General features: G+C 57.1%; 2 protein-coding genes and 1 long non-coding RNA gene across 3 annotated transcripts; 2 read left to right on the plus strand and 1 right to left on the minus strand.

The window, feature by feature from the left end:
• Positions 1–203: 203 nt before the first annotated feature.
• ACTN3 (actinin alpha 3) lies at positions 204–13,353 on the plus strand. Its single transcript, XM_040466318.1, has 21 exons — positions 204–350; positions 3,971–4,085; positions 4,261–4,380; positions 4,696–4,782; positions 4,865–4,952; positions 5,410–5,488; positions 5,572–5,653; positions 6,413–6,498; positions 6,781–6,873; positions 7,326–7,556; positions 7,681–7,828; positions 8,995–9,145; positions 9,745–9,853; positions 9,949–10,089; positions 10,357–10,539; positions 10,984–11,118; positions 11,207–11,386; positions 11,812–11,958; positions 12,051–12,116; positions 12,818–12,976; positions 13,060–13,353. Exons 1-21 carry the CDS (start codon positions 204–206, stop codon positions 13,216–13,218), a joined length of 2,706 nt encoding a protein of 901 aa, XP_040322252.1. The 3' UTR covers positions 13,219–13,353.
• Positions 13,354–13,490: 137 nt separating this feature from the next.
• CTSF (cathepsin F) lies at positions 13,491–18,458 on the minus strand. The gene is made up of 14 exons (XM_040466319.1): positions 18,249–18,458; positions 17,934–18,032; positions 17,555–17,639; positions 17,401–17,462; positions 17,190–17,265; positions 16,476–16,589; positions 16,211–16,356; positions 16,026–16,122; positions 15,866–15,946; positions 14,953–15,072; positions 14,809–14,873; positions 14,606–14,696; positions 14,142–14,200; positions 13,491–14,059 (listed from the first exon to the last, which is right to left on the minus strand). The coding sequence occupies exons 1-14, from the start codon at positions 18,456–18,458 to the stop codon at positions 13,985–13,987; spliced, it is 1,380 nt and encodes a 459-aa protein (XP_040322253.1). The 3' UTR covers positions 13,491–13,984.
• A 481-nt stretch (positions 18,459–18,939) lies between these two features.
• Positions 18,940–20,182, plus strand: LOC121023871 (uncharacterized). The gene is made up of 2 exons (XR_005787528.1): positions 18,940–19,029; positions 19,719–20,182. It is a non-coding gene; the product is annotated as an uncharacterized LOC121023871 (long non-coding RNA).
• Positions 20,183–20,526: the final 344 nt, after the last annotated feature.

Below are 20,526 nucleotides of genomic sequence, written 5' to 3' on the forward strand. Positions count from 1 at the left end.
CAGCACCCCCAAATCCTGCAGTCCCCTGGCCCCAGGGCAACCTCTCGCCAGGTCCCGACCCGAGCGCCCTCGCCCCCATCCGGCCCCTCCCTCCTCCCCCATATTTAGCGCGAATCCGATCCGGGGCTGGGCGGGGAGCTACTTAACGCGGCCCCGGTGTTCTGGAGAGCGCCGAGCGCAGCGGAGCCAGGAGCCCGAGCAAGATGATGATGGTTATGCAGCCCGAGGGTCTGGGGGTCAGGGAGGGGCCCTTCGCGGGCGGCGGCGGGGGCGGCGAGTACATGGAACAGGAGGAGGACTGGGACCGCGACCTACTGCTGGACCCGGCCTGGGAGAAGCAGCAGCGGAAAGTGAGTGCTCACCCATTTCCACATGGCAAAACTGAGGGCTGAGAAGACGGGCGGTTTGTCCTTGGCATCTCAGCAGGTCTGGGGCAGAGCCTGTCTTAACCCGGAGAGCCACTCCCTAGCCCAGGCTCTGCCCATCAGTCCTCTGCCGTCCCCTAGGTCTGGAAGAGAGGGCTGGGAGCGCTCATGAGGGGTTTAGGATAACCAGTAGAGTTTCTGGGGTCCCCACCCCTCAGGGTTCATTACCCAGTGCCCACTGCCCCACTTCTGTTGGCGAAAAGGGATTGGGTGAAGCCCAGGAGATCCAAGTTTGGGGAGCGTGTCCCCACACCACCAACCGTCTAGTTAAATATCCTAGACCCCACCCAGAGGACTTGCAGCTGGGCAACTGGTGGACCTGGGAGTGTACGGGAGGAGGGAACCATCCCAGACCCCTCCCCACTCTCTTCTCTCTATTCTCTCCACCCTGGGGTTCATTTCGACTCCATCCCAATTGTCAAATGAGGAACCTGAAGCCCCGAAAGGGGCAGAGAGAGAACCCAAATCATATGCTGTCAGAAAGCAGGACCCCCCTCCCAACCTGAGAGTCCTTGCCCCTTGTCTGCCCCACCCCCACTCCTTCTCAAGATACCCCTTCCCACCCCAGAGGCCCTAAGTCCGCTGAAAAGGCCACAGGGTCAAGGAGGAGGGGAGCCTGGGTCCCCTTACACAGTAACCTGACGCTCCGGCCAGATGGACACTTTGTGCTGAGGCAGCGCCTTGAGGGAGCTGGAGTGGGCACACGGGCAGCTGCTGCCCAGGCCCAGCCTTGTAGGGCACTCGGGCCCCCTCCCTGATCTATTTTCACTCCCAGACTTTCCCAAGTGGAGGGGGCAGAACACCTGGGTTCCCAAAAGAGAAAATGATCCGGGCTGGAGTGAGGAAACTTTGGGGAGTGGCAGGCCAGGGGTAGGGAGGACACCATGAAGTCATCGGACCCCGCTCAGCATTTGCCAACAGTGTGCGACTCCAGGAAAGGGCAGGGAACAGGAGTGCTCAGTGGAATTTGCAGGATCTGAGAATCCTAGGGTTTAGAATCAGAGCACTCCTGCTGGGTTAGATGACAGGAGATGACCCCAGAGACTGGGAGGCTCAGCTGACTAGGCTGGGGTGCCCCCGGTGACACGTTTCCCCTCAAGCTCCTCCCGCACCTGTCTCCGAGCAAGGCTGCGGTCCTTGGGTCTGGCCATCTCCCGGTGATGTCATCCCTGCCCCTGGCTCCAGCTGCCATCTGTTCTGCCACAACCCCTATCCCTACCCCACCCACCATGTTTCTCTCAGGTCCGGGTCCGCCCGCCCTTCATAAGACACGTGCTAGTCTGTAACTTGCCTTCATCACTTAACAAAATAGCAGGGATATCCTTCTAACTCAACCTAGAGCCGCCCACCTCATCCATTCATTCAACGGCTGCACAACGTAGACGCTCCGGAAATTAATCGACACGTCTGGGAGTTGGCCATTCCAGAGTTTCTTTCGCCTCCAACTTGAGCATCTCTGTGCTCATCCTCAGCCCCATTCCACCCCTGCACTTCCTCTGGGTCTTGGAGCACTCGATGCCTGAGTCCTCTTCGTTCAACCCCATTCAAAAACATTCATTCAGTATTTCTTAGGGAGATCCTACTATGGGCCAGGTGCTGTTTTAGGTGTCAGGAATTCAGCAGGAAACAAAACAAAGCCTCTGCCTCAGGGAGCTTACAGTTCAGCAAGGAAAAGTGTTTCTACCCCATCTGTCTGATCCTGCCCTATGCCGCCTCACTGACACCCTGGTCCTGGGCACCACCTCCTCACCTCTCCCTTCTGCTCTGCCAAGCCATTTGCCGCCACTCTGTAACCAGGAAGAGCTTTCTAAGACACTTTTCTGCCCACCTCCCTCTGCCTGAAAGCTTCCCTCTCTTCCCTGTTGCCCTCGGGATCGAGTTGAAAGTCCCTGGCTTAGCACCCAAGATCGTGCATGACCTGGCCCCTGCCGCCCCTCCGGCCCGCTTCTCACCACTTATACCCCAACACCCCCAGCTTCATTCCAGCGGCACCCAGATAGCTATAGCCCCACAGACCTCACAGCTGTTTCTCCCTGCTGAGCATTTGCCTGTGGCGCTGGCCCTGCCTGGCGTGCCCTTGCCTGCCCTTCTCTGTCTGAATAATGCCTGCCCTTCCATTGCAGCTCAGATCAGATAGTAGCCTCCTCCAGGAGGCCCCCCATCTGATTTGAAGACTTCTTTCCCTCCTCTCCCTGACACTAGTCTCTCCCAGCACTTCTCAGACCAACGTGACTCTTCAATTGACCGTGAGCTCCTTTACGGCAGGGACCACATCTCATTAAGAGTCATGTTTGTCAAAGGAAAGAATGCCCCTTCCTCCGCCATGGAACCCCCACCCAGTCCTGCCTCTCCTCCCTGCCTTATCTAGACCCAGAGCATCTCAGACTCTGAGTTTGGAGGGAACTACAGAGAATCCGACTGCCTTCTCCTGTGCTTGGGGCCCCAACCAGTAGTGCTCAGACTCCCTTGTATACCTCCAGTAACGGGAAGCTCACTTTCTTTCCTTAGCAACGACAGTCCTTCAAGTATTTAAAGCATCATCTTTCACATCCAGCTCTAAGGACAGCTGAAAAGCTGGTCTGGGGAAGGGAAGCTATCTGAGGGAAATAATCCCAATTGACTTCCAGGGCCACCTCCCATAATTCATTGCTCTGTGGTGGGGGAATGCTCTGAATTCTAGAATCCTGCCAGATTGGAGGAAGAAAGACCTGGGACATCGTGAAGCCTGGGCGATTAATTGTACAAATGGGGAGACTGAGCCCAAGAAAGGGCAAGGGGTGCACCCTGGGCCACAGTGAGTGAGTTGGAGCCCAAGGATAGATTCTACCAAGGACTCTGTGGCTAATGGCAGAATCCAGGGCTTGAAGGCTTGATAGGTTGGTGGAAACTTGTGTACCAGGCTGCACCAGGTCACGCCCATCCCCAATATACACCCAACTGCACAGCAGCCCCCCCCCCATCCCAGACAGAGGCTGAGGCTGAGGATGACTCTAGGGAGAGGGGAAGGGCAGTCACCTCCAGGAGCCGTGTTAGGCTGCGCTTGTGCCCAGATGATCCTCTGCGACCTGCAAAGCTCTCACACCCTCACGTTCTACTTGGAGGCCCATTCACAACAGCCCCGGGAGGGCAGTGGGGCTGAGATAATAGTAACACGGGTGCACAGTTCCTCAGGCACAACCCTCAGAGCCGGACATGCTTCAGTCCAGAATTTTTCAGGCCTTAGAAGGGCGGTATCACCCTGCATTGTCCCTTGTGTGTGGGAGGGCCCCACACTTCGGAGCGTATGCTTTACAATTTTTCTAAATCGCCCTCAGGTGCTTGAGACTGACCAGAACTGGTGTGTCCCAGGTCCAAACTGGGACCTGAGTGGGCCCCAGCGCCCACTTTTCCTTTTCCAGGAGAATTAAAGCTCAGAGAGAGAAAAGGACTTGCATGGCAAGTCAGTGGCTGGGCCAGGACTTGAATCGGGGGCCCGGGCTCTGAGATCTACCCTGATGTCCCCCAGAGCCGGCGCTAGGGTCTAAGTGCTGTCCTCTGCCCCCCAGACCTTCACTGCCTGGTGCAACTCACACCTGCGCAAGGCCGGCACCCAGATTGAAAACATCGAGGAGGATTTCCGCAATGGCCTCAAACTCATGTTACTCTTGGAGGTCATTTCAGGTGAGGGGCGCGAATCAATGCACCGGGACCCTGGGACCTAGGAGAATCCGGGGAGCTGGGGGAACGCGGCAGCAGAGTGCTGGAGGGGATGAAGTGGGGGAGGGGGAAGTTTGAGGACAGGGTCTTCAGCTTTTTCTTGTGACCTCTGACCCTTGACCTCTCCTCTTACACCCAGGAGAGAGGCTACCCAGGCCAGACAAAGGCAAGATGCGCTTCCACAAGATCGCCAACGTCAACAAAGCCCTGGACTTCATTGCCAGCAAGGGGGTTAAGCTGGTGTCCATTGGTGCCGAAGGTAGGGAGGCGGCAGGAGAAGACCTGGGAGGGGGTTGGAGGGCGGTCCCCGCGTCAAGTCACTTCTGTGAGCCTCAGTCTCTTCACCCACGGAGTCGACCATCCAGGCCTCTTGGGAGGGGCTGTTAAGGGGCAAACGTGCCCAAAGTGCTGGCACAGGACCTGGCGCTGGTAGGTGTTCCGGGATTGAACACTTACTAGGTACCGGCTCTGGGATGGGGGACAAGGGCCGAAGAGCGGAGCAGGAGGGAAGGCAGCTGAGGTGGTACAGGCCCTGAATGTCGGCTGGAATCCATCCCCACTCCCCACCCTGCAGAGATTGTTGACGGGAACCTGAAGATGACCCTGGGCATGATCTGGACCATCATCCTTCGCTTCGCCATCCAGGACATCTCTGTGGAGGGTGAGTGGTGGGGAAGCGATAGAGTGGGAGGGCTGGCCCAGACCCCTCTCCCCAGCTAATAGCTCTCCCCACCCCCACCCAGAAACCTCGGCCAAGGAAGGCTTGCTCCTGTGGTGCCAGCGGAAGACAGCGCCGTACCGCAACGTCAACGTGCAGAACTTCCACACCAGGTCTGTCAGCCGATCAGCACATGCACACGGGCCTCTGCTGGGCTCTGGGGCACAGAGCTGGCCCCTATCACAAGCCCCAGGAGAGGAGAGGTCACAGCCAAGTTCCTGGCACAGTGTCTGAAAATAGGAGGACTCAGTCGATGTTGCGATGGAATCCAGGAGGGTGAGGGAGGGTGCATTGGAGGCATCCCTGGAACCGCATTCCAGCCAGAGGGGACCTTGTAAGCAAAAACATCTAGATATTGGTGTGGCCCAGGGACAGGGTATGTGAAGGAATCATGATAAGCTTGGAGGAGATGGTCCAACTCTGGTAATGAAAGGCTTCAAATGCCAAGCCAAGGAGTTTAGACAACTCCATTTTACTGATGAGGCTGTCCTGATGGGGATGCTCCTGGAGTGAGGGAAGCACAGAGCCTCAGCTCGAATCCGGGACTGACCCCCACTTCTGTCTGTCCAGCTGGAAGGATGGCCTGGCTCTCTGTGCTCTCATCCACCGACACCGCCCTGACCTCATCGACTATGCCAAGCTGCGCAAGGTAGGCCTCTGTCACTCCCAGCCCCGACTCCCCACCTCTGCCCTCAGCTGCCATTTCACCTGTCTCTGCTCCTGCCCATCTAGGATGACCCCATTGGCAACCTAAACACTGCCTTTGAGGTGGCGGAGAAATACTTGGACATCCCCAGGATGTTGGATGCCGAAGGTGAGAGGAAGTCTAGCCTGGGCGAGGACTCCACTTACTGACCAATGGTGTGGTCCCACCCTCTCACCTTTGCCCCTGCTCTTCCCTCCTCCTGGAATTCTCTCCCCTCCCCCTCCTCTCCCCCCACCCCCTCGCCTCCATCAGAATCCTTCCTGCCCAAGGCCCCCTTCTCCAGGAGCCCTCTATCATGCCTGCCTACCCCTTACCAGCCAGTGGAAGCAGCCTCTCCTCTTCTTCCCTCATGGTGCCACCTTCTGTCTCAGATCTGTTACCTGGGTACCTGGGAGCATGGAGCTCCTTAAGGGCAGGCCCTGCCTCTTGTCCCTGTGCCCAGTCAATTGAAGCAGCAAACATTTTCTGAGCACCTACTGTGCCTGGTGCCCTGGGTCTGTGGGCACCAATGGATGAGGACTTGGGGAAAAGACAGAAGACAGGTGGACCCACAGAGGGATGGGATGGTTAGAGACACCGGGCAGTGTGGGCTGGTGCTTCTTGAGGGCTGCGTGTCTGCTCACTCACCCGCTCCCTTACGCTTTTCTCACCCCACAGAGGGGCAGGTTGCTGGACACTGGGGTGCTTGGGGAGGGCTCCAGGGAAGAGGCAGACGCTAGGTTTGGGGTAGCTGGCGGTTGGTAACTGTGACTAGATGTCTCCACCCTTACCGTCTCGAGGGAGCTCTCTGCCTTGTTAGGGGCGTGAGCCCATTCCTCAAGCCTGGCTTTGGGCAATAAATACCTGTATCTCACTGCTGTCCCCTAGACATCGTGAACACCCCAAAGCCTGATGAGAAGGCCATCATGACCTATGTTTCCTGCTTCTACCACGCCTTCGCCGGGGCTGAGCAGGTAAGGGGGCCCCCCGCTACTGCTGCCTGGGCTGGGCTTGTGGTCCGACATTTGGAGGTGCTGGGCCCCATGTGGGTGGGAGTGCCACTGTCCCAGCCACATATACTCAGTCTCTGGGGAACTCAGAAGCAGAGGCATCTGGTCTGGGAGCTCCCTCATCATCCTAAAAGATGTGCTCCCCTATCTGCACGGATCCAAATTGTAAGGGCTTTACGGAGGAAAGCTGTGTCAGGGAAAGCAGTAGCTCATTCTAGTGCCCACCTTTTCGGCCTCCCGCGACAGGCAGAGACGGCTGCCAACAGGATCTGTAAGGTGCTGGCTGTGAACCAGGAGAACGAGAAGCTGATGGAGGAGTACGAGAAGCTTGCCAGTGAGGTGAGACTGAGGCCAGAGAGGGCCCTTCCCCTTCCCCTACCTGTGCTCCGCCAACCCCGGCCCAAGCCCAGGCCCACAGAGCCTCCCTCACCCCAGGGCCTTGGCCTTGGCCTCCTCCAGCCTCTTCCTGCCATCTTCACTCATCTCCTGCCCTCTGCTGCCTGTCCAAGCTCCTGGTCATTCACTGATTCCCTCATCATTCATTGCTTTACTCATTCATTTATCTGTTCACTCATATGTAGGCAGTCTCATGACCCTTTGCTCTGTGCTAGCCTATGCTGGTCCCTGGACTCAGACATTTACCATCCCACTCCTTCCCTGATTAGCGGGGACCCCCATTCTGCTGGAGGCCCCTCCTTCCGGCCACAGCCCGGGGTGTGGGTGGACAGGGGTGGAAGGGGTGAGCAGACTGGCTCAGAGCTCTCTGCGCTGCACCTGCCTGGCCCTGGCAGCTGCTGGAATGGATCCGCCGCACCATACCGTGGCTGGAGAACCGTGTGGGCGAGCCCAGCATGAGTGCCATGCAGCGCAAGCTGGAGGACTTCCGGGACTACCGGCGCCTGCACAAGCCGCCCCGAGTGCAGGAGAAGTGCCAGCTGGAAATCAACTTCAATACGCTGCAGACCAAGCTGCGGCTGAGCCACCGGCCCGCCTTCATGCCCTCAGAGGGCAAGCTCGTCTCGGTGAGCCAGGCCGGGGATGGGGTGACCCCCGTTCTGCCCACATCCTCTGGGCGACATTGGGCTCTGTGTCCCCATCTGTACAATGGGCATACCGTGACGGAAGACACCTCTGCCTGTCCCACAGGACATTGCCAACGCATGGCGTGGGCTGGAGCAGGTGGAGAAAGGCTACGAGGACTGGCTGCTCTCGGAGATCCGTCGCCTGCAGCGGCTCCAGCACCTGGCTGAGAAATTCCAGCAGAAGGCCTCCTTGCACGAAACCTGGACCCGGGGTAGGTACACCTCATGGGGCTTGGGTCTGTCCTGGGGTGAAAAGTGGTATGTGGGGAGGGGGGTCCTGGCAAAATGCACAGGTCAGGAGCACTTGTTCTGCCAGGAACTAGGGAGGTGGGGTGGGGGTGGAGACCTGTTTTCCAGTCCTACCCTGACTCGCTGTGCGCCCAAGTCACTTCTCCTCTTTGTGCCACGGTTTCTTCATCTGTGAACTTCAACCCCTGTCTCCCAGCTCTGGCCTTCTGTAGGTCTGCTCTGATTAATCTGTCATTTAGCATTTTATTTGTACATGTAGCAGGTGAGTCCTCAATGCTAACAGCAATTATGTTATACTCAAAGCATATTGGTGGCAAAATACTGCATGGGTCAAATATAACACTCTGTACGAAAACATTCATTCCGTACTCTACCAGGGATTTTAATCCTACAAATAAATGAATTCTGTCAAAAATAATGAACAAAATAAGTAAATAAATAAGTACATAAATAAATAAATAAATAAATAAATAAAATAACAAACAAACATCTGATAATGGATTATGGGCACAAAGAATAACAATGCTTTGATATAAAAACTCCCTAAATATACAGCCATTTTGTGACTCTTAAGGGGTTTCTGAATCTTTAAGCCTGTTACCAGCTCTGCAAGATGCGAAGGTACTCAATAAATTGTTGCTGCTGCAATTATTATTATTGTAGTTTTATCTGTGTAATTATGGTAATTCACTCTGAAAGCACTTTTATATTCATCATTCATTCATCCAACAAATATTCCTAGAAGGTCTACCAAGGGTCAGGCACTGTGGCAGGCACTGGGGAAACTGGTGAGCAAAGGTCAGGGGCTCATTAGTCGTTGGGAGGTAGTTCGATATGCAATAATACCCGAACTGTACCAAGGGCCACCCTGAAACGTGCAGGATCCGGGGACACTGACGTGATTTACAGGTCATGCCCTGGAACAGGAGCTTCACTTCACTTTATCACCCTAGCGCCGCAGAACAAACCCCTACGATAGGCCGATAGGCCGATAGGCCGATAGGCCGGGCAGCTGTGACCACCTGCATTTCACAGATGAGGAATCTCCAAGGTCACGCAGCCTCGCTCGAACCCCCTCTCCCGCCGTGGCCGCCGCTGGGTGACCCGAGCCGGTCCTTTCTCTGAGTAGGGAAGGAGGACATGCTGAGCCAGCGCGACTACGAGACGGCCTCGCTGCAGGAGGTGCGGGCGTTGCTGCGGCGCCACGAGGCCTTTGAGAGCGACCTGGCGGCGCACCAGGACCGCGTGGAGCACATCGCCGCGCTGGCCCAGGAGCTCAAGTAGGCGTGGCCCGCCTCCCGGCTCGCCCCGGTGACAACGCCCCTACCTGGCTTCGTCCCTCCGCCCACCCGGGCTCCCCGCTGCCCTCAAGTCAGCAGCCCTGCCTTGGTGCTCACGTCTCTCCCCGTCACCACTTGCTCCTCCCCTCCTCCCGTAATCCTGTCCTGTCCCCACCTGGGACCCGCACTTCCTACCCGTGCTTGGCCTGCCTCACCCTCCTGGGCCACCCCTAACCTGGCCTCCCCCTTCAGCCCCCTTCAGCTCCGTGGCCGGTTCTCCCAAAACCTCCCCGTCAGCCTTGACCACGCCCCCCACCTCCTGTACACCCGCCCCTTCTCGAGCAATCCCACCCTTGAAACACGACCCACCTCCCACATCCGAGCTCCCCGAGGAACTGGAGCTGAGGATCTGCCGGCAGCCCCTACCCAGAGATCACACTGGAACCCCCATCTCCACCCCCAGGACTGCCCTGCTTCCCTCACACCTCCCCTGACACCCCCGCCTTCATCTGGGGCACAGGTTCCAGTCCCAGGAGGACAGTCAGGTGGAAATCTGGGCTGTGGTCTGACCCCACGATCATCCCTTTTCTCGCCCCCAGTGAGCTGGACTACCATGATGCGGCCTCGGTGAACAGCCGTTGCCAGGCCATCTGTGACCAGTGGGACAACCTGGGCACACTGACCCAGAAGAGGAGGGACGCGCTGGAGGTGGGCTTGGGGGCCAGAGAACTGGGGGCTGGAGACCGGAGGCTGGTGAGGGGCCTGTGGGCAGGCTGCTGACTCACCATCCCCATGGCTCCTAGCGGATGGAGAAGCTCCTGGAGACCATTGACCAGCTGCAGCTGGAGTTTGCCCGGCGGGCGGCACCCTTCAACAACTGGCTGGATGGTGCCGTGGAGGACCTGCAGGATGTGTGGCTGGTGCACTCAGTGGAGGAGACCCAGGTGGACGCAGGGGTTCTGGGTGCGGGGGTGCTGGATGGGATGATGGGGAAGCTGGCCTAGAATCCTGTCAGCCATTCTTTTGGGTTCCTGGGGAATGGGGGTGGGAGGGAAACCCCAGTTCCCAACCAAGTGTTAGGCTGGGAGACTGGAGGCCTGGGTTGAGCCAGCCCTGCCAGGGACCTGCTGGGTGGCCTGGAGCACGCTGCTGCCCTGTTGCCTGTGGGAAGTGAAGGGTGCTGGCTGATGCTTCCTTCCTGTCGTTCCCAGAGCCTGCTGACTGCACACGACCAATTCAAGGCTACGTTGCCCGAGGCTGACCGAGAAAGAGGGGCCATCCTGGGTATCCAGGGTGAGATCCAGAAGATCTGCCAAACGTACGGGCTGCGGCCCAGCCTCACCAACCCCTACATCAACCTCACACCGCAAGACATCAACGCTAAGTGGGATATGGTCAGTACTGCCTGTGACCTCTCCCTGCCTCCCACCCACTCCTGTGCATTCTAACTGCCCTGAAACCTCAGATGTCCCAAGATATGGAGAACCAAGTCCGCCTTGGGATCTGGGGTCTCTCAGACTTCATGTAGCCCTGGATAAGTCACCCTTCCTGTCATGGCCCCGTCTGTAAAATGGCTATAACAGCAGCATTTTCCTGTATTGAGCCTGGGTGTGGACATCTTTATAAAACAACCTAGGTTAGCTATCAGTTATATCATCAGCACCGTTTCACAGATGAGGAAACAAGAGGTCAAATGACTTGTCCAAGAGCTTGTCCATACAGCCCAGACATCTTGGCTCAGAGCTGCAGGGCCTGTTTTAGGGGTCGGAGCCCACCTCCCCTCAAAGCCATCTTCTCGCTCCCAGAGCTGACCCATGCACAAGCACCCTCCTTCCTAGGTCCGAAAGCTGGTGCCCAGCCGTGACCAGACGCTGCAGGAGGAGCTGGCCCGGCAGCAGGTGAACGAGAGGCTCCGGAGACAGTTTGCAGCTCAAGCCAATGCTGTTGGGCCCTGGATCCAGGCGAAGGTGGAGGTAAGGCTTGGATGGTGCGGTGGAGCTGGGGAAGTGGGGCCAGGGCCAGGCCACAGGGAGCTCACATCCCGCCTGGGTCCCCCTACAGGAGGTGGGGCGCCTAGCAGCAGGGATGGCGGGGTCTCTGGAGGAACAGATGGCCGGGCTGCGGCAACAGGAGCAGAACATCATCAACTACAAGAGCAACATTGACCGGCTGGAGGGCGACCACCAGCTTCTGCAGGAGAGCCTGGTGTTCGACAACAAGCACACTGTCTACAGCATGGAGGTGGGATCCACTTGCTGAGGAGAGAGGGGAGGTGGCACTGGCCAGGGAAGCCTGGGGGCAGCCGTGGCCGGACATAGCACGTCTGCCCCAGGAGGGTCCCCAGTTCAGCTTGTCCAGGTCCCCCAGTGTATCCATGGGGATACTGAGATCTGGAGAGGGGAAGTGACCAGTCCAGAGTCACACAGGAGTCTAAAGCCAGGCCAGGTCTTGCCATGACCAGTTGATCAACACTTAATACGTAACAAGTCGCCAGACTGCAAGGCAGGAAGGGCCGCTGGAGGCCACTCAGTGGAACCTCCAGATAGGGACACAGCCCCAATAAGGTGGAAGACTCTCCCAGGGGCACACAGCAGACTGGAAGTGAAGCTAGCACCAGCGGCCAGGCACTGGCCGCCCACTGACTTGGCCCACCACCGACCCCGCAGCACATCCGCGTAGGCTGGGAGCAGCTGCTCACCTCCATCGCCCGCACTATCAATGAGGTGGAGAACCAGGTACTGACCCGAGACGCCAAGGGCCTGAGCCAGGAGCAGCTCAACGAGTTCCGGGCGTCCTTCAACCACTTTGACCGGGTCAGCAGGGGGCCAGCCCTGTGGGGTGGTGGACCTGGGGGCCAGGGCGGGGGGTTGGCAGACCAAGTCTGACATCCACTCATGCGCTACAGAAGCGGAATGGGATGATGGAGCCTGATGACTTCCGAGCTTGCCTCATCTCCATGGGCTATGACCTGGTGAGTGCCCCCAGACCGCATCGCAGGAGCCCCATCAGTGCCTCTCTCCTGCATACCGATCACCTACTGCACCCCTCCCCCCTCCTCGTGCACTTCATTTCCTCATCACACCCACCGGGGCTGGGCAAAATTACCTCCTTTCACGCAGGGCCATCAAAGGCTCAGAGAGGTGAATTAACTTGCTCAAGGACACAGCTAGCATTTGGATCTGGTTCATGTGACTCAAAAGCCTGAGCTTGTGGTACCCCTGGGTGCCTCAGTTGTTTGAGTGTCTAACTCTTGATTTTGGCTGTCACGATCCCAGGGTCCTGGGACTGAGCCCTGTGTTGGGCTCTGTGCTGAGCATGGAGCCTGCTTAAGATTCTCTCTCAAAAATAAAAATAAGTTTTAAAAGAAAAAAACAAAAGCGCCTTAGCTTGCAACATTTCCCCCCAGAGAAACAGCACTACAGAGAGCTCCAGAAAAAAAGATCAGGACCAAAGGGCAATAGGGGACATTGCCAGGAACAGGAAGCAGTTTTTAGCTTAGTAGAAAGGACTTCCTATAAAGCCAGAGCTAAGCTGCGGCACCGTCTATGGAGGGAAGAGAGCACTTTGTAACTGGGGTCATCAAGCCAAAGCTGGACAGTCCCCAGAAAGGGACATCAGGAGTCCTCTGGCTTCAGCACCCATGCGCATGGTGCCTGGCCTCTATCCCTGCAGGGAGAAGTGGAGTTTGCTCGCATTATGACCATGGTGGACCCCAACGCAGCCGGAGTTGTGACCTTCCAGGCATTCATTGACTTCATGACACGAGAGACAGCCGAGACCGACACAGCTGAGCAAGTTGTGGCCTCCTTCAAGATCCTGGCAGGAGATAAGGTGAGTCCTGGGTGGTGGAGAGGGCTGGCGGGCTGGGACAAGGAACAGGATCTGGGGGTCCTCAATAACCTTTTCTCCCCCAGAACTACATCACCCCTGAGGAGCTGCGGCGGGAGCTCCCAGCTGAGCAGGCCGAGTATTGCATCCGCCGTATGGCACCCTACAAAGGCTCTGGGGCTCCAGCTGGTGCTCTGGACTATGTGGCCTTCTCCAGTGCCCTCTATGGGGAGAGTGACCTCTGACCTCAATCCCTAAAGTTCTCTACATGAGTCAGAGAGAGGAGACTCCCTCTGGCTGATTCCATCCATCTCTTGGAGCAAAGGCCTCAGAGAACGGCCAGCCACGTATTTCTGAATAAAGAGCCATCCGTGAGCCTCTCTCCATCTCCTTTTGGTTCCTGAAGCAGACACTGGGCCCTCATGCTCCTGAGCAGGATCAGCTGCCCAACCTTAACCCTCCAGGGATCCCTACCACCCCTCTTTGCCCAAAGGTACTAAACAATCACACACCACACTGGGACCTAGGATACCTCTTTATTGCTGTTAGAAAAAGGTAGTTACAATAGTTTCTCTAGATGTGGAAGGAAACACTGTCCCTAAATCCAGGGGAACCAGAAAATTTATAGCATCAGACAGAGGAAAGCCAGGAGAGGAAGCCAGAGCCAGCTGAAGACAGAGCTGGGTTTAAGACCAGAATATTTTCTTCCCACCTGTTCCTTATCCAAGCCCAAGGTTCTTGCCCCAGCATCAACCGCGGCGGCATCATCCTTCAGCTCAAGAGCCTCCTAGCTACCACAAGTCTACAAAGGTGCAGCTGGGGAACTTCAGGGTAGGAGTGGGGTGGAGTGGGAGGGATAGGGGTTTTGCCCTAGGCCAGTGCCTTCTCACCCTGAGGTAACCCGGTGGCCGTCACTCAGCCAGCTGTGCCTCCTGGGGAGGGGCCTGGACACGCAGGTCAGGCTGAGGAAGGGGCTGCTCTGGTCAGCACCAGGTCCTGTGCCGACGCTCCTCAGTTCACCACGGCTGAGCTGGCCATGGCGTTCACGCCACAGGCCCCGGACCCACGATACAAGTAGTAGTAACCCTGGCAGAGAGGCAGGGGAGCTGGTAAGGGCATTAGGGCAGGATGGGAGCTGGAGAGCCACGGCCAAGGGGACAAGACTCACCTCCTCACCCCAGTCAGTGCCCCAACTGTTCTTGATGGCCCAGAAGGGGATGCCAGAGCCTGAGGAGCAGGGCAGAGGGCAAGGAGTCAGGGCCCCCAGCACTTGGCCCTCTCCCAGTATCTGCTGTAGCCTACTGTGACAGACACTAGGAAAAGAGCAGAAAACAAGACAGGCCCACACCTGCCACCCTCCTGGTACGGCTCAGGGGTTGGGGGAGGGCACCCGGCCGTCTTCCTCTGGCAGATTATTCATCTGTAACAGTTCAGTTCAACCTTCCACTACCTCAGCTTTGCCATCCACAGAAGGGACGGAGGGCTCCTGCCTGGCCCGTGGCCCAAAGCAGGAGTAGGACAGGGTTCCTAGGCATTCCCTCAATTTCCCCCTCCAAAGGCCCTGAGCTGCTGTGGTCCAATCTCTGCCTGTAGCTGGGGCGGATGGGCAGAGAGGGCGTCAGTGGAACTCACGGTTGCCGTAGCCCACGAGCAGCACTGCATGGTCGATGAGCCAGGGGCTGCAGAGGGGCCGCAGTGGGTGGGAGATCCCGCGGCGGTAGAACTGGGGCGGGGGGGGGGGGGGGCAAGAAGGCGAGAATAAGGAGTAGGGAGCCAACTCCAAGGAGAAGTGGGAAAGGAGTCAGCACGAGACAGGCAAGAGACAGGGACCTTACCTGCATGCCAAAGGCATTGATGGCAACGGAGATGGGGCCCTTCTTGGCCAGCCAGGCCGCCAGCTCTGAGACGGGGAGGGACAGCATCAGGGACACACAGGCCCCAGCCCCACCTGGCCTGTCCCTACCCTGTCCCTTACTCACTCTCCTCATTCTGGCTCAGCTCTACCGAGTCGTTGATGTAGACCTTGGCCTTCTTTGCAGAGAAACTGCAGGTCTGCAAGTGGCCACTGTAGCTGTAGTCATCCTCTGTCTCCAGCCCTCCTAGGGAATGGTGGGGGTGGGGTGGGGAGGGGAGAGAAAAGGTGGACCCCCGTTTACCATACACTTGTCTTCTGGCCAGGAGCTATAATCAGCCCCTTATATGTGAGGTCTCAAGGTCCTCATCCATCCCAGACCAAGGCCATGCCCTCTGAACAACAGCCTCTCTCTAGAGATGACAAAACAGAGACTAAGCGGGATGGGGGAGTAACCAGCAAGAAATGTGGCTAAGATGGAACTCAATTCCCAACTTCTGTTCTTTATTCATCCTGGCATTCCTGGGACTCTTCACCATGGCTTGCTTGTCCTGCTCAGACAGTCTGTTCCCAATTTGGTCCAGACACCTGCCAGGTCCCCAGTCTCTGTACAGCCACCTCAGTCCCTCAGCCCCTCATCCTCGTGCCACTGCAGCCCACCCCCAAACTGAATTGCCAGTTTAATACCTCTTCTAAAGGGTGAGGTGTGTGCTACTTGGTTTAGTGGTATTACGGAAATACAGACCTCCAAGCAGCAAAAACACCAAGAACCCCTGCTATGTACCAGAAACTTTATGTATATTTCCTCACTTGATACTCAAGGCAATCCTATGAAGTGAACAAGATCATCCCCATTTCACAGATGAGGCAACCGAGGCTCTCAAAGAGCTGACTTGCTCAAGGTCTTTGTTAAGGGCCAGCATTAAGACCTGAACCCAGTTCACATGACTTCCATGCTCATATATCTCCCCCTCACAAAGTGACTTCTTTTGGAGGGAAAAGTGGCTCCCACTGCCCATCCTGATCCCATGAATGCATACCCAGATTCTTTATGGCCAAGTAGGCGTTGGAGGGCAAGCCACCCAGGCAGGCCTTGTCCACCTTGTCACAGTCCAAGAGCTCTAGGAGACAGAAGGCTGGTCCTGAGGAGCCCTCTGGAGGGGCTGGGCTGGGGACAGGAATGTAGAGTGGGATGCTCACCCTGCTCAGAGAGGGAGAGCAGGTCCCCCTGTTTTAGGAACCACTGGCCCTCCACATTGCCGGTGACTGAGAAGGCCCAGCAGGAGCCACACATGCCCTGCAAGATACGGACAAAGTCAGGGCTGGGTCCCTTCCCAACCCCAAGGCAGCCTTCATGTCCCACCATTGCTTCTTAGGGGTCCAACCTGATTCTTGACGTTGGTGACAGCCCCCTTGGTCCTCCAGTCCCACTCAGGTGGGGCATGGTCACCAATGGATTTGGCTAGATGCATCATCTTGTTGCGGTTCTCTTTTAGGAGAGGATTCAGATAGATGGTGCGGAACTCCTCCTCTGTGGGCAAAGGTGGGCAGGGGATGGCGGGGAAAAGTATTAGGCAGCCCTGATCCGGGGCTGTGGGAGTAGGCCCTGACTCTTTCAGGCTCCACGAGAGCTCTGGCCACCACTTCTACCTGTAAGGTCACTGAACTTGGTGATCCCATACTGAGCTGTGCCACGGTCCAGTGCCTGGATCTTCTGCGCTCGGACCATGTTGTTGGAAAAGACAGACATGCGCCACTGGGCTTCTGAGAACCAAGGAGCAGGAGAGGAAAGTCTCAGACCCCAGGCAGATCATAAAAGGAGGGGCACTAGGACTAACTGGCACTTGTTGCCCTTGGGAGGAGGTGGGCTCAGGATCAGGCCTGAAGCTCTTTTTAAGGACAGACCCTGGGGAGGGCTGGAGGTGAGGGGAGGCGCAGACCCACAAGCGATGAGCAGGAGGTGTGATCAACTTTGGGGGTAACGCTGGTAGCATCTTAGGAGTGAAGGCAGAACCAAAATGGTCTCCTAAGGGCATCCTTAGATAGGAGATCATGGGGAACGGCTACCATGCCAGGGAAGCGGGGGCACCAGCAGAGAAAATCTGGTCTTTGCCCCATTCCACTCTATCCAGAATGATAAAGGCCCATGCTTTCTGACCAGGAAAATTAGATGGGAGAAGGGACCAGGTACCTGAGGTAGCTGTCCAGTCCTGGAAGGGTGGGCAAGAACTTGGGGACTTAGGGGTCTCTGAAAGGAGGCACTGCCTCTTGTGTCCTTCCCCTTCCCAACACCAAGATACCAAGTGGGGGGAGGGGAATGTCCTGATCTGATTGGGACAGGTACAGCCAAGGCTGGGTCCTCACCTTCCTGTGTCCCATATGTCCGATTATAGGTGGTAACAAACTCCTTGAAGACTGAAGCCATCTTCACAGAAAAATCCTGGAAAGGCACAGGGGTCTTCACAAGGAGTCCTTCTCAGTTGACCAGGGAGCCCAGGCCAGGGTGAGGGAAAGGGGGGGGGGGGGGGGTAAATAAAGCAGCAGCCAACTTCCTACATGGAAATCGGTTCCTCACCTGGGGTAGGGGGTCCTTGTTCAACAGTGGAAGGACTGAACTTAAAGTCTCATTTCTGTCATCTGAATGGGGTTGGAACAGAGGAGAAATCAAGGCTGAACCCTGAGTGAAGTCTTATCTGACCTATGCCAGTATCCTTGGGCTATCCCAGCACCTGTAACCTTGGTATCCACTTGGCCACAGTCCCGCCTCAGCAGCATGTGTTTTCCCAGCTCATCCAGGACTTGAAAGCTGCAGAGCTGGAGGGAGAGGAGGAAGCGAGTCTGGGGGCTGGTATGGGAACAAGGCCTTGGCAAGATGCAGCTGGAAGGTCCCCAGGTGAAGACCGCCTCCAAGGCAACCACCCCCACAGTGTAGAGTGAGGCACACCCAGCACCCTCTCACCACCACCCCCTTTTAGAGCATTTCAGTCTCTAGCCCTCAGGGCCTGTGAAGTGACTCAACGCTGGATAGTTGGTGCCTCTCATCCCTTCCCCTTGACTTGACCCAGACGCATTGTGGGGGCGGGGAATTATAGGAGCCCCGTCACTCACCAGGGTTTTCTTGGACGCCGGGAGCTGGCACACCGTGGGGTCGTTGCAGGGAGGCTCCTCCAGGGTCGCCTTCAGGGAGTACAGGGACCCCTCGCCCGCCTGGATGGAGGGGCGGGTGAAGTAGGCACATCCATTCCCTCCTCAGCCCGTCCTTCCCACAACCCCGCCGTACCCCCTTCTCTTTCCCCGATTACCAGAGGTTCGTCTCTCGGGCGTCCAGCGCCCACACCCCTGGTCCAGACCAAAGTTGCCAACCCACTGACCGGGGCCCCGCGCACCCGCACTGGGGAGCCCCCGCCCCCGGCGCGTCCTCACCCGGCGGACGCGACCGCGCACGGCCCCCAGCGCCGCCCGCGTCCCGGCAGCCCGGCCACGGTTGTACATCTCCAGGGCGAAGCGGGCGGGCCCCAGTAGCTCCGGGTACGCCGCCTCCCGGGCCCGAGCATCGGCTGCTCGGTGGGGCGGGGCGAGAGAGGCGCCGGGGAGCAACCCCAGCAGCGACAGCAGCAGCAGCCAGGGCGCCATGGCGAGGGCGAAGCCGGAGGCCCGGACGCACCGACGGACAGACGGGGACCAACCGACGGGGCGGAGCGGCCCGCGGCCAGAGGGGCCGGCGTCCCTCCCCCTGATCCGGGGCGGCGGGGAGCCGGCCAACGGCCGCGGGTCCCGGGCGCCTGCGCACTCGGTTATTTACGTGAGGCACGTGGGGCGCGCTGGCCGCAAGGCGGATTGGAGCCACAGCGGGGAGGGGAAAGGGAACGGGGAGGAGATGGGGAGGGGGAGGGGAGACGTAGGGTGGGGGGCGGGAGGAGGGGGTACAACGCGGCCTGGCAGCAGTTCTGTACGTAGACCCATGGCCCGCGCTGCAGTCTTGGAATAATCCTTTTTGGGCTTAGAGCTGTTGTTTGGGGAGAGGAACGGACGCTAGCCTGAGAATGAAAACAGTAACTAACATTTATTGCATGCTTATTGTATGTTACTCATTATATCCCATCTCCCTTTTATCGTCGTAGCAATCCGTGAAGTCGGTATTATCCTCATTTTATAATTGAGGAAATAGAAGCTTAGCGAGATTAAATGGTTTACTAAACACCCGGTAAGTGATAGAGCTGGACATGAACCTGGAGAGTTGGCTTTAGAACCTGGGTTCACGGCTCAGTTGCCCCTCTTTGAGGCCCCTCTGCCAATCAGCAAAATGGCAGGTAATCTCCCCTGGACTGGCAGTGCCTCAGGCCATTGTGAGGATCAAACACAAACATGCAAGCATTAGGTAACTACTAAAGGAAGGCGGGAGGTTGTCTGTGGTTCGTTCAAGCATTCACAGCTGTGTTCCAGGGCCTAGGAAGAGGATGCGTGAACAGATGCATTAGGCATAGTGCTGACTGCTTGGAGCTCCCACTCTAGTGGAGAGCCAGATGAGAAAGAGAAATTGTCCCACAAGGTGTTCCCAGCTAGGGAGAGAAGCAGGGAAGTGAGAGTTTAAGGGAATTGAGGAAATCCCAGAAGGGGATGGAGGGTGTGTGGGCTTGGAGAGTGTGAAGAACCAATATCAAAGGTCACCTGATCCAAATCTGACTCGTTACAGCAGCAGAGGTCTAAAAAGGTGAAGTGACTGTCCAGCTACTCAGAAATAAGTGCTGGAGCCAGACCAGGGCCAACTTTGAGCTCCTTCCTGGCTGTGGTCTGAGAGGGCGTGGCCCGAAGGATTCCAGCAGATACTTTTCTCTCCCAGTTATGCTGTTCCCAGTGTAAGCTCCCCGGGGGCTCCCCTTGTGTGTCTTACAGGAGACAGTCCCAGATCCTTAATGCGGCTTCCCGAGCCCCTCGAGGTTCCGTCTCGCCTGGGTCCTCACCCTGTGCCTTGCACTTGAAACCCCAGCCTCGATCTATTTGCATCTCCTCAGAAGTTCAAGGTCAGGCACACCTCGGAAGCTTCACACTGCTCTTCCCTCTGCCCAACACCCAGACATCTTTCAGTTCTCAGTTGAGAGGACACTTCCAACAGGAAGCCATCCTCGTTCCATCCCACTGCCCCCCTGGCCGGACTGGCTGCCACTGTCGCTGTACTCCCAGACGCCAAGCCCTGTGAACTTCCTTTCATGCTGGGCTGCAATTTCCTCTTCGCTTGTGGATGTCTTCCAGTTGGCCAGGAGCTTGTAAGGCCTGGGACCTTGTCCTGCTCACTGCTGTTTCCTCAGCACATAGTACAGTGCCGGACACAAAACCTGCGTAATAAATGTTTGTTGAATGAATTAGTGACTCCTTTGGCATGCCCTGGAGTGGGCATGACATCACCCGACTGTTGTTTAATGCATAGCCTCACTTTCTAGAAGGATGAATGGCGTTACTATGGCTAGAAGAATCTCGGAAACGCCTGCTATCGTTGACCCAGGCCTCCTACCTGTGTCTACAGAAGATCACATACCCACGCTCACACACACTTCATCTCCCGAGAGGTCTGAGGCTGAATGAATTTAAAATAGGGACTTCTAAGGCACCAGCAGAAGCCATGGGCTTTTCTTAGACTCAGGATAACAGAAATCCACATTGGCCTTTGTGGGAAACAGTCATCTTCCTCCAAGTTTGTTCCCTT

The sequence above is a fragment of the Herpailurus yagouaroundi genome, unplaced genomic scaffold (assembly GCF_014898765.1).
Source record: "Herpailurus yagouaroundi ecotype Mexico unplaced genomic scaffold, PumYag 569, whole genome shotgun sequence".
NCBI classification, from domain to species: Eukaryota; Metazoa; Chordata; class Mammalia; order Carnivora; family Felidae; genus Herpailurus; species Herpailurus yagouaroundi.

Excerpts from the sequence above, each read along its gene's own strand:
- ACTN3 (XM_040466318.1), top strand. The coding sequence starts at position 204 with ATGATGATGGTTATGCAGCCCGAGGGTCTGGGGGTCAGGGAGGGGCCC. Across the intron at positions 4,783-4,864 it reads CCAGGACATCTCTGTGGAGG|AAACCTCGGCCAAGGAAGGC; the intron begins GTGAGTGGTGGG and ends ACCCCCACCCAG. Across the intron at positions 6,874-7,325 it reads ACGAGAAGCTTGCCAGTGAG|CTGCTGGAATGGATCCGCCG; the intron begins GTGAGACTGAGG and ends TGGCCCTGGCAG.
- CTSF (XM_040466319.1), bottom strand. The coding sequence starts at position 18,458 with ATGGCGCCCTGGCTGCTGCTGCTGTCGCTGCTGGGGTTGCTCCCCGGC. Across the intron at positions 18,033-18,248 it reads TGCGCGGTCGCGTCCGCCGG|GCGGGCGAGGGGTCCCTGTA; the intron begins GTGAGGACGCGC and ends CCCTCCATCCAG. Across the intron at positions 16,590-17,189 it reads GACATATGGGACACAGGAAG|AAGCCCAGTGGCGCATGTCT; the intron begins GTGAGGACCCAG and ends CTTGGTTCTCAG.